The sequence below is a fragment of the Sinocyclocheilus anshuiensis genome, unplaced genomic scaffold, assembly GCF_001515605.1.
Source record: "Sinocyclocheilus anshuiensis isolate Anshui unplaced genomic scaffold, SAMN03320099.WGS_v1.1 scaffold613, whole genome shotgun sequence".
Taxonomy (NCBI): Eukaryota; Metazoa; Chordata; class Actinopteri; order Cypriniformes; family Cyprinidae; genus Sinocyclocheilus; species Sinocyclocheilus anshuiensis.
The window spans coordinates 145,591-158,033 of record NW_015536487.1 but is presented as its reverse complement, the minus strand read 5'-3'; the positions used below and the strand labels follow the sequence as shown (position 1 = coordinate 158,033).

The window sequence follows — 12,443 nt, the reverse complement described above, 5'->3', positions numbered from 1 at the left end:
TGGCGCAGGAGGGGAGTGAATGGCACCAGGAGAGGGGCTCTGCACACAGCGCACATAAATGTTTTGTAACTGACAGAGGTGTTCGTTACCCTTTTGCATTTTCAGACTGTTCAGACTGCATGTCTTGTCTGGTAATCCCAGGAAAGTACCCAGACACGTAACTGTACATTTAAATGCTGACAAATAAACTCTATCGTAACGGTTTAGGCAGTTAGGCTAATCTCTTAAACGACATCGTAATGCTATTCTTGATAATCAATATCTTACCTTCATAGCCATGAACACATTTTTAAAATCTTATAACATTTTAAAGCCTTTATTATTTCTCAACTCTGTGCAGTAAGATTCACTTTATTAAAGGTTCACTTTTAATTCATGAAGACAACATGAAGATATGTGGCAAAATCGTGTCTCTTGGCGAAAAATAAAGACTTTTTAAGATGAAAATGAAATTACCGTTATAACCAGGAGATGGCAGCAGAGGATCACTCATTGGCTGCAGCTGCAAATTTCAACTCCCTAGTTTTTTTCACGTCTTTTGATTTTTTATAAAATAAATATTATAACAAATTTAGTACTTTATCGCACCTAAGTATAAAGTATAGCAAGTGCAGGAAGTCACAAAGTCACTTGTCATTTAAAGAAATAAATAAATAAGGCCAGACAACAACCTATAATGCTGAATTATTTAAATACCTATATAGTCAAATACAAGTTAACTTGAACATTATTTTGAAATGTTTAGATTTAATATAATAACTACATCATAGTTATATCGAACAAAGACTTGTTGCTGCTGTAGTTTTGTTAGTCTGAATTTAATCTGAATTACTTAATGCAAAGCTCTATTTTTACATCGGCTCGTCAGATGATTCATTCCGTTGCCACTGTCAATCATAGCAATGACTCGTGGCATGATTTAACGGATTATTCACGTTTGTCATTCCTGAAACGGTATACGTGGATGTTTGGTCCTCTTAGACAAACAAAACTTTTCTCCAAATTGTGAATGGATTATGAAGAGAAACCAAGCAAAGGGCGCTCCTCTTATGGCACAGTACAGTTGACCGGAAATGACTGAGCTGGCTTATCTAAAACCAGGAAGTAATCGTGCATATGGTAAATTTAACGATTTACCCCAGGAGCCATATTGAGATCCCAATATCTCTGGAACCAAACCATATAGGGCCTTAAAAATTAAGATGCCAAAAAGAAAAGTTTGTTAAGACCCAAAATCTAAAAAGGCATTAAGATATCTTTAATACTTCTTGAGTCACAGGCCTGCAAACTTTGGAGAAAAAACTTGAAAAGTGCTCTATCCCCATTTTTGAACGGTCACCATTGGCACATAATGCAACAAAGATTGCTAAAGTCAACAGATTTTACTAATAAACCTACTAATCTCTGGGTAAAAGTAACATTATGAAGTCATTTTACCCCCCTGTAATTTGGCTCTGAATCTCAGGTGAAAATTGCCAGTTTGACCCCCCTCTACAAAAAAGCGGATTACTCAGTAAATATTAATCCATGACATTTAATATTTTGGCTTACATCACTATACATGCTTATCTTTCTTTAGAAAAAAATATTAGCAAAATCAAAAATTTGAGCTGGGGAAGTTTCTGAAATTTGGTTGATTCGACACGGAATGACCCAATAATAATTTCTTACTTTAAGGTTTTCACAGTCCAGAAGCCCCTTAAAGAGGTCCAAGTAGTCCTTAGATGAAGGAACTTTCCATTTCCCAGAGCGCACCAGGGCGGAGTCTTCCTCAGTTTGAGAAGCACCTGAAGGAATGTTCTGCTCCTAATGGGCAGATGAATATTATGATATCATGATAATCACAATATGAACAGAAAAGAAAAAGATCAACAATTTCAGCAAAAACACTTACGTCTGACTGAGGAACTGGCTTAGAGCACACTCTGATCAGGCCTTGGTGAACTGTTGTTGAAGAAATGAAGAGTGTGAACACTAGTAAATCTAACCATGAATCAGACCAGCCAAAGCTAACCTCCATTTCATCCTTACCCACAGAACTAGTGAAACTCCAGAGGACTGGACCTCGAACTGCCATGGCAACAAACACCTTGATGATGGAGCGGCAGGTAGCATACTGCATTCTCTGGCTGTACTGAGGGAAGCTGTCCATCTGAACCACAAGGAGGCGCTCTAGCACAGGAGTGTACACTTCAGGGATCTGCATCCAGTTACAGAAATTACATTAGAATCTGTTAGGTGAAAACAGGTGAACTACAGAGAGAAGAAAGGCAACAGCAACAAATACTGAAAAACTGCCTATATTCATTTGACTCTACGATATGAGACACTTGAAACTAAATTTTTGGGGTCTTAAAACGCTGACCAGACCTATTAGGTGTAGTAGCATAGAACAGAGGACTAAAAACCGACCTACACACTGAATGTTTATTTGAAAAGCCAATTTATCAACATTTTTAATGGATTAGATCGAGCATTGCACAGCTCACAGTAAAGGAGATTTATCATACCCGGTCAAGGTGTACCAGAACACTAGCTATGGAGTCGAGGAAGCTTGGCAGCTGGTAGACATTGTCATCATCCCGGTCAGTCTCAGTCAGATACATCTGCTTACACCTCTGAATCAGCTCTGTATACATCAGATCTACATCCTGAGGGCACACCACCTTACACGGCTAAAGGCAAACAAACACAAGAGAATTTTAAAACTAGAAACACAAAATAGAAAAAACTAGAATAGTGCAATATAATTTGACTTCCTGAGAGACATTGATTATAGTCTATTGTTACTATTGTGTTAAAATGTACAAACTGCAGCAAACAGGCCATATCCTCTGATAGCAATGGACAGTTCTCTATTAGTGGATTCCATGGTCCTGATGATAGCACAGAACTTCTGCATGAAGTACTTCAGCTTGCTCTTGTGCAACTCAATGTTCTCTGCCACAAGAGTGGCCACCTTTACGACAGTGAGAGGAAAAGTTTGACAAGATGTCATCATAACCAAGTTAAACATCCCGCAAAAAAAGAGAAAAGAAAACATTTAAACATTGAATAATCAATAAACAGAAAATACCTGTTTTAGGAAAGACTCTAGTGCTGTGTAACTACTCTTTTTCAGCTCTGCATTTATATGTCCACAAAGTTTGGACATAACATCAAAGATAGACATATAATGATCCATGAGACAACTGCCGAACTGGCTGGAATGCTTAGCAAACAGTTTGAGACCGGCTGTCAAGAGTAAAAAAACAAAACAATGAATAAGCTAAACATGGGATGCACTGCATAATATCACATAACGATATCAAATTCCACTCACCAAAGATGACTGCATATCGTTTCATATCAGTCTAGAGATGCAAAGAAGGAAGAAATGCATGTATTTGGGAGCCCTGAACAGAAAATGTGACATGTACTACACAAAAAGGGTAAACTAACAACATTTATTAATCCTACCTGTGGACAGATTGCCTTCAGCGCATAATCAAATATTTCTTTTGACGTAACTGGGTCTGTTTAAAGAAAAGCAGTGAGCATATTCATTCAGTAACAGTAGGATGAGACCAGTTCAGGACAGTAAATCTACACATGCCCACCTTCTTCCATTGATTTGGTGAAGTTCACCATCAGAGCTGTGATTCCTTTCAGGCATCCAGCAACAACAGGAAGTTTTGGTTCCTTTGTAGTAGATGTCATCTGAAAACCATTGATTTTAGCACTTCTATACATACATATAAGATCACTTTTCCATATGCAGATAGGACGTCTTTACCTGTCCTTTCAGTTCACCCAGGTAGGCCTTGTAGAGTTTGTCAGAGTTGTTGACCATCTCACTGGGGTGCACTTCACCAAGCACTCCGAGAAGTTCATAAATGCAACCCAGTACTGTTGGTAGGGAATTTTGTATTTCAACAACGCATACAGTATGTGCTAGCGTTTTTGTTTGTATTCTGACATGCAACTAAAAATACATCATAACATTAGTCTTGTTAAAATGACTAATGACAACGGCAACATATTTTTGCTATAACAGAAAATTAAATAAGACAATAATTAGCCTCAACTTGCCTGTATCAGGTATCTTACTCTTCTGAGATAACTCTCCGTAAAATTTGTTGAACATATCACCAACTTTGAGATCCTGGGTGATGCTGAAGACTTTTGTGAGATACAGTATCTAGAGAGATTTGTGGGATGTGTTAACACTATTTGTCTGTAAATATCAAAATATGTCATTAGCACAGGTTCTCTGTCTTCAAATCAAAGGTATAATGGCATTTAAAGAAAATCTTTCTCCTTGCAGACCTTAAGTCAATTGGCTACAAGTCTAAGTTAAGTCTCAAGTGCAAGTTACAGCACACGGTAGATCAACAGAACTTACTTTGATTAGAAGATCTAAAGCAGGGATTCGGCACTTTGCAGCTTTGTCCTTTGTGTAGACAACAATACAAATGTCCTATCCATGCAGAGAAAATAAGTTAGTGTTACAAATGTGATATGTAATTTTAGTCAACCTTTAAATGGCACATTAAAACGTGACACCAAACCAGAAAGAAATCTGCCAACTACTGTTTTAATGTACTGTACCTTAAGTTCGACTGCATAGTTCTTCTCCCATCCTCGGACAGTGACTGAGATTCTCTCCAGAAATGTCCCTAAAAAATTTAGAATGTCCACTCTTGTATCCCGCAGCTGTGGAGAAACCTTTATTTTTTTAATAACTTTATAATAAATGTGTATTATGTCAGGAAGATTTACCATATATCATTTGCCTGTAAATACCTCTTACCATTTCATTAGAGAGAGACTTCCGGAGAAAGCCAAGCAATCCCTCTTCCTTTGCAAAAAGCAAAGACGTCTGTAAAACTGAAAATATATTCATATTGATATTTCAAGATCAACTTTACTGTTTACTGTATACACATGCCTATATACATCAATGGTGATTTTATATGCACACTTTTTTTGTGGTGAAGGACAGCGCTGTTATTTTCAGCTAAAAGGTGATTTTTACTTTAGGTTACATCTTTATACGAGTTTATGTGCATGCAGCTGCCAATCCTAGATAATACATGAACCGAGATAACATTAGTTTTCAAATCTCTGTCAATCTGCTGCATGCGCCCCTGTAATCTTATTTTGCTTAACCATCCATAAAAGTAATTAATAATACTTATATTTTGCATAAACACAACGCAATGCTTTTTGCATAAAGAAGTTCTTACCCAGTTCATTCTCATTCTTAGTTATCATGCATTCCTGCCCCAAGTCTCCAATAATGTCATGGCAGACTATAGCAGCATTCCTGCTCTCTGTGTCTCCAAGGAATGAATGAAGCTTTAGGAGATAACCCTGGATCCCTCCAACAGTGGAAGTATCAGAAGACATCATTTGTCTCTGTTGCTTACATCAGAAACGAATAAAAGTTGACAAAGAGCTTATGTAAATCAAGTGAGTTTGCGTCAAGGCGGCAAAACAGAACAACACAACCACTTGAACGCGCTCACTTCCTGCTTGAACCGCACGTCACTCTGGAAGAACAATAACTCATGTAACCGCTTGATGACGCTGTTTGCTCGCCATCAGATTCTGTTCCCGCCATGCTGCTTCTGCAGAATATTCTTGTCCTCAGAGTAATAACTCTACATCTATCTGTACACGGTGCAGACTTGTTTTGAAGCTCTTGGGCAAACCAGTGCACATCATTTGGGCCCAACACATAACTAGCAAGTGACAATGACAGCCTTGCTTTATTTGACTGCATTCTAAGCGTTAGGGAAGTCTTGCCAAGCTAGTACTCCTAATGCTGGAAAACTCTAAACCCTGTACTTTAACTCTATACTATCTACAGTGCATAAAAAACCCTTCTTAACCTTATAGTGTCTATAGTGCAAAAATAATCCTACCTTACACCATACTATTAGAGCAAAAAATAACCCTACAGAACCCTGTAATATCTACAATGAAAAAATAAGCTTACTTAACCCTATACTATACTATCAGTACAAAAATAATCCCACCTAGAACTGTAATATGTACAGTGAAAAAAAATAATAACTCGACCTAACTCTATATTCCAGGGGTCACCAGATTCGGTCCTGCAGAGTTTAGCTCCAACCCTAATTAAACACACCTGAAGCAGCTAATCAAGGTTTTACTAGGTATACTTGAAACTGTCTCTGCGTCCCAATGTGCATACTATCCACCCTATCTGCCCTAAATAGTATTGAAAATTACTAATATCACCTAGAATTTAAGATGGATAGTATGCGCATTGGGACGCAGGCTTTGTGTTGAGGCAAGTTGGAGCTAAACTCTGCCGAACACCGTCCCTCCAGGATCAGGTTTGGTAACCCCTGGTATACTCTCTACAGTGCAAAAAATAACCCTACCTCACCCTACACTTCAGTGCAAAAAATAACTATACTTAGCCCTATCTATGGATTTTGTTTTGTATTTATCATAAGATTAAACTTAATAATAAGACTGCTGATATAACAAATGAATTATTTATAGGGATGGTTAATGCAAAGACATTACTCAGCAGGAGCTGGTTTTACAGTAGAGTTACAGAGTGGGTTTCAGTATAAAACATCTGATTGCTTAAGAGCATGTATTTTGAGGCAGTTAAGATAATGACTTAAATGCTGGTTAAATTAACATTAAATTCAACAAAACACACAAATAAAACTATGTTAACTGACATATAGTAAAAAGCTAGAGAATTTACACTGACCAGCCTGTAGCCCTTATTACTACTCATGTAAATACTCAAATTCTCCAATAGTCTGCAGTACATGTTGGTCCATGAAAAGATGTGAGAAAGTTTGGAGTGAATGGACAAAAGGTAGTGAAATAGTCTATTATTTCCAAGCATTCACTGTCACCCGAGCAAGATAATGCATGATAAACAGTACAACCGTGGTCTTATATATGGGTTATGGTTATAGTTATTGTGCACTGCATGTATTCAAATCTGTTTCTGCTAATAATCTCAGATGCATGCGTATTCTTAATATTTCCTGTATAATTACACAAATAGCCTTCAGAAAAAATGACATTGTCATTTTTTACTTTTTTAAATTTAATTTTATTCTCTGAATTTGAAGAGAAATGAAACAATGAATATCATTTGATTATTTTTTTTTTATTTAATATGTTTTTTGTTTGCATCTAACATTTTAATTCATTACTTAATTCTACAAAATTTAATAGTACGGCCAACAATGATTCCAAGATAAAAACAAAAATGTTTAATAGAGACAGGCAGTGAGAAAATTGGTCCACAAGTTCTTCTAGTCATCTTGGCTCCAATCGTCTTGGCTCTTTCTTGCGAACAACTTCAGAAAAAAATAATACACACAAATTATTTGACCTCAAATGTATTTGTTTAGATGATAATAAGTGGAGAGAGAGAATTGAAAACGGAGAATTGCCTGCTTTAGTCTTTCATCTCCTGAGACGAATGGCTTCTCCACAGCTGTGTCACCACCGGATCCAAATCCTGACAGATCCATTTCCACCAGTGGCTAATAATTAAAGCAGAGAAATCAAATGCTGTGTTCTGCTTTACAACTCAGAACACAGTAGCCTGGATCAAACATTTACTCAAAAAATCTTGAAATAAAAATTTCAAGTAAAATCATTTCAAATAAATGATCTAAAGGGTATGAGATTATCTGACATGGCTGGACACAGTAGGGACATCACCTCATGAAATTTAAAACCCCTCAATCCCTCATCATGAAATGCCAACATATGGGATCCAGGAAACTGAGAGGAAAAAAGAGCAAGAAAAAAAATCTTAAACATAAACATGTTTAATAAGGAGCATTACTACTAAGTTCATTTTCATAAACATTTGTCATGTTTTGTTTGACTCTCAGCAAACTGAGAGAAACAAAAGAAAACAGATCTGCTAATCATTATTTAACATGAATAAAGAAGGAATGGTATAATGCTTAATAATATTATATTTGTACCTCAATTAAGTAAATTACAGTTTAGTTGCACCTCATGAGAAAAATGTATATGAAATGTAATGCTATTTTACTATATTACTAATATGGCAATATTAATATTGCAAGTAAAGTTATCATCTCACCTTTGTTTTTTTGACCTTATTTGTCAAGGCTCCTTGTATAAAGATGAAAATAAGTAAAACTTTGCCTCCAGTCAAATGTAGGGTTGATTTTTGTTTCATTGCACCAGGATAACTAGAGCCTAAACACTAGAGCTATTTGCTTCTGAGAGTGAGGAGGAAGTTACACAGCAATATTTATACTGAACCTTGTTATAAAGTCATGTGCATTTGCAATAATGACAAAATGTGCATGTTCCTGATAAGAAAAATGTTGCAAATGAAAGAGACACTTCCATTTAATAATCACTATATATTCACTATATATTATCAAGTACAACTTATTTTGTATAGTATTGTTCACCATTTAGGATAAAAAGAATGAACATGTTTGGTGCACTGAATTATGTTCATAATTTGTTTTTAGAATGTTTATTTGAAAAATGTTGAAGTAAGGATCTTTTGCCAACAAGTAGAGTTATATGTATTAGTATTACCTGCATTATATTAGGTCCTGTGATAAATGACTCCTCCATCTGAACTGGGGCTTCATCACCAGATTTGACCTGTTGTTATCCCGGATGGCTAATTAAAACAGAAATCAAATCTGTGTTCCGGCTTTAGAATGTGGTAAAAAGTGTAGAGAAATGGAACTGTATTCATTCAGTCTGCAAACTCTTGGATCCAAGTTCATATATTTATTAATCTGACTGCCAACTGTGGATGTAGATACTGTAAGAGTATCAAAACTATACGTCTTATCTCAAATATCTGCAAGAGCAAGAGTGCAGATTGTTTTCATTCATCAAAGATTTACATTATTAAGCAACCAGATTACAAAAAAGAACAAAAACTTAATATATTTAGTACTCAAAACCATAAATGTCCAAGACGCAAAATCAGCAAGCAAACCATTTTGATTTAAAAAACACCAAGTTGCAATACTTTACTTTTGCAATAGATTCGTGTTAATTGAACTAATATTCTGTCATCTCTGTTGCAAGTAAGCTACACTGTATTGCAGCTCAAGAGGAAAATAATTTTTGTATAATATTGCTATGTGTAGGTGGTCATCTTACCCATGAATCATTCATATGACACATTGGCTCCTTGTACAAGGATGAGAATTAAGAGGATTTTGACTCAAATCAAATTTTTGGTTGCCTTAATTGTTAAAAGATGGAAGTAAATCAATACTAGAGACATCTGCTGCTGCAGGGTGTGGAAGCAATATGTATCTTGTAACCATTAAGATTTAATCTAATATAGTCCAATTTATTTACTGCATTACAGTGAAAATAAAGTATGTGCCCAAGGACAAATATGTTGCATGTTTTTGTTTTATAAGAACATATTTTTAGATATGCTCTTATAAAACAATGTACATGTATTGAGAGCACGTCAAAGTGGTAGTAGTAGCAAATAAGTCACTTGGTGCTCATAGTTTTCATCTCACTGAATCCCAAACATATAGTCTAAAAGCTTTGGCAAAGCCAGTGTAGACATTGCAGTTTGTGTGGATGGGAGGATAATACAAATCACCCTCACCCTCCCAATCAAACACCCCACACTCCTTTTACACAGTATAAACTAAGAAATGAACCTTAAAGGGAAACAGACTGAGTGCTATAGAAAGATAGAGACAAGAGATGCAGATGTGCAACCACAAGACTGGAGACAGTTGAACATCTGCACGTTTACCTGCCTAAACGGGGAGGATGTTCCTAGAAGGAGGGTCTTATCAGATTTAGCGAAGAAAATCGGTTGCACTTTATTTCACAGCATCCTTGTTACGGTGTAATTGTACTGAGTATTATTAATTAACCACATACACTTATTACGGGGTTAGAGTTGGGATTAGAGTTTTGTTTAGGATTATTGCATGTAATTATGCATAATTTACTCTTGTTACTATAGTAAGTACATGTAATGTGTAACAAGGACACTATAAAAGAAAGAAGAAAAAAAAAAGAAAAAAAAAGTGTCCCCGAAATACACACAGAACATTTCTCAACCACTGGAACCTGCATGACTTGATATATATGCTGTTCACTAGAACTGATAAATGTACCTCATTGTGAAACATGAACATGTTTGTGTATTTGCATATTTGCATGTAGGCGACTGTGAGAAACTATTTAAAAATGACCACAACACAGTTTTGCCTAATGTGAGCTCCTCTTGCACTAACAGTTAAAAAACAATGTTAAGTCCTCCAGCAGCACCCTTTGTTGTTCCAAGTGGATGTGTATTCACATGGATGCATTATTGACAGATTACACTGTTTAGTTTGAAATGGTATTTTATGTGTCTACATTCATTATTTTGGATACTGTATGTTATGATTTGATGTGGGATATTCTGAAAATTGTTTTCTGCATACTTTGATGTTCTACTGTTCTACACCAACATAATTTAATCTATTTATTCCAATAAATCATTATTGCCTTTACAGTTTTAAATAAAACAGATGTGCTGATGCTGGGAAATCTGAGAGGTACATTAAGAGATATAAGACCAGGGAACGCTTTAACGATTGCCCTTGAGGAAGTTGTCAACACTCCTAGATGACAGTACAATGGAATGCAATCCACATCAACAGCTGGGAAATTGGGGTTCATTGTCCTAAAATTCCTGGGAAAGAGAGGAGGGTAATCAATCCATGGTGGAAAAGTTTGTCTGTCCTGCTCATGGGATTTTATATATCATGAGTCTGTTTGTCAATTTTTGATTTCAAGTGCTCCTTGTAAGCCAAAATGTCCCCGTTCCATTTGGTGATGGTCTGCTTTTCACACACCCAAATTTCCTGAGCCACCTAGAATGAGATGGAAAAGTCATCATCACACAATCCAGATCACAGACATCTAGGGCCTGTTTACACCTGGTCATTTCATGCGTTTTCACTGATCGGATATCTATCTGATTTGTTAAAACGTTTCCATTTACACTTGGCCACATAAATGTGTCGTCGCAAAACGGATATAAATCCGATCTTCAATTCCCGCGCTACATTTAAATTTAACGGAGTTCACGCCAACGAAATCAAAAGATAAGCGCTGCATTTTATTAATTATCAGCTCATTTCAAGATCAAAGACCGCAATAGGAGAGCGCGCGGCATCAGCACTGGAAAGATAAGTTTGTCTTACTACTTTAATGAAGATGATTGTGTGTTGAGCGTCTGCGAATTACTTTGTTTCATTCGCAGCAGTTTGCGCGTCGGCTTGCTGAAGAGATGCTCAGCTACTTGTCCACTACAATGCGTGTTGCATTAGCGCAGTCATATCTGACTATAATGTCATATAGCCTATAACACGCTCTCACACGTTTATTATTTTAACATTCTGGGAGGAGTAAAATTTACATATGTGGTTTCAACAACCAGATGCATTTACACTTGTCCGGTTTCGTTTGGAATGCGTCACAGACCACCTCCTGAAGTGGTTTCAGCGATCGGATTTATATCCGATCAGACAAAACGCATGAAGTGACCAGGTGTAAACAGCCCCCTAGTCAAATGTGAAAACAAACAAGACTGTATGATATATTTACTAGCTTTGAAGATATACCTGCTGAATAAGTCTGAAGTCGTGGCTAACTAGCATCATTCCTCCCTCAAACTCATTGATGGCTTCAGCCAGAGCATCAATTGTCTCAATGTCCAAGTGATTAGTTGGCTCATCCAGAAACAGCATGTGCGGATTCTGCCACGCAAGCCAGGCGAAACACACCCGACACTTCTGGCCATCTGACAAGTTCCTGATGGGACTGACCTGTTAGAGGGGGATATGACAGTTAAAACAGAAAAAACCCTAAGCAAGTACAGTAGTACTAGGGGTGGGAATCTTTAGGCACTTCACGATCCGATACAGATTCTGGGAGTCACGATCCGATTCCAAAACGATTCCTGATCTACATTTTTTCCTAATGAATTCTTCTGCTGTGCAAATACATCTTTACAACTTTACATTTTAACCAAAATTGCAGTTTCTATGCTTTTTGTTTATAGTTGGAATCTCTGTATGCGTCACATTCTCAATTTTCAATATTACTGCACATGGCTACATTTTCATATAAATTTTATATCAAATTTATTTTGCGCAAATTTTACTTAATTTTTTGTAAAAGGCTGCATTCACACCGATTCACCCTAATGCACATTTCTATTTCGATATATCAGATGTTTTGTCCTGTTCTGAAAACATAACGGACTGTGTTTTCATCAATTTTGTATAAAAGTATTAGGAGATGCAAGTGCATTTAAAGGGGTCATATGATGCGATTTAAATTTTGTGAAGGCACTGTGTGATTCGTTGTGAAAGCGAAACTACTTTGTTTGGTCTTCCAAAAGAGGACAATAT

At 36.5% G+C, this 12,443-nt stretch overlaps 2 protein-coding genes and 1 long non-coding RNA gene across 3 annotated transcripts in view; all 3 read right to left on the bottom strand.

Moving 5' to 3' along the window:
- Nucleotides 1-5,502, bottom strand: part of prkdc (protein kinase, DNA-activated, catalytic subunit) — a 36,911-nt gene extending 31,409 nt beyond the window's left edge. Inside the window, exons 1-15 of the mRNA XM_016480785.1 lie at nt 5,229-5,502; nt 4,793-4,869; nt 4,591-4,695; nt 4,385-4,459; nt 4,072-4,180; nt 3,776-3,888; nt 3,600-3,699; nt 3,460-3,515; nt 3,323-3,353; nt 3,077-3,234; nt 2,813-2,959; nt 2,511-2,675; nt 2,032-2,200; nt 1,895-1,944; nt 1,672-1,806 (exon numbers count right to left, since the gene is read on the bottom strand). Of these exons, the coding sequence (XP_016336271.1) occupies nt 1,672-1,806; nt 1,895-1,944; nt 2,032-2,200; nt 2,511-2,675; nt 2,813-2,959; nt 3,077-3,234; nt 3,323-3,353; nt 3,460-3,515; nt 3,600-3,699; nt 3,776-3,888; nt 4,072-4,180; nt 4,385-4,459; nt 4,591-4,695; nt 4,793-4,869; nt 5,229-5,394 (1,656 nt within the window). The 5' untranslated portion in view covers nt 5,395-5,502. The remainder of the gene's footprint in view (nt 1-1,671; nt 1,807-1,894; nt 1,945-2,031; nt 2,201-2,510; nt 2,676-2,812; nt 2,960-3,076; nt 3,235-3,322; nt 3,354-3,459; nt 3,516-3,599; nt 3,700-3,775; nt 3,889-4,071; nt 4,181-4,384; nt 4,460-4,590; nt 4,696-4,792; nt 4,870-5,228) is intronic.
- A 1,943-nt stretch (nt 5,503-7,445) lies between these two features.
- LOC107684504 (uncharacterized) lies at nt 7,446-8,214 on the bottom strand. The gene is made up of 3 exons (XR_001633864.1): nt 8,108-8,214; nt 7,714-7,776; nt 7,446-7,532 (listed from the first exon to the last, which is right to left on the bottom strand). It is a non-coding gene; the product is annotated as an uncharacterized LOC107684504 (long non-coding RNA).
- Nucleotides 8,215-9,801: 1,587 nt separating this feature from the next.
- The window catches only part of abcf2b (ATP-binding cassette, sub-family F (GCN20), member 2b), a 14,134-nt gene continuing 11,492 nt past the window's right edge, over nt 9,802-12,443 (bottom strand). Inside the window, exons 14-15 of the mRNA XM_016480765.1 lie at nt 11,652-11,855; nt 9,802-10,898 (exon numbers count right to left, since the gene is read on the bottom strand). Of these exons, the coding sequence (XP_016336251.1) occupies nt 10,782-10,898; nt 11,652-11,855 (321 nt within the window). The 3' untranslated portion in view covers nt 9,802-10,781. The remainder of the gene's footprint in view (nt 10,899-11,651; nt 11,856-12,443) is intronic.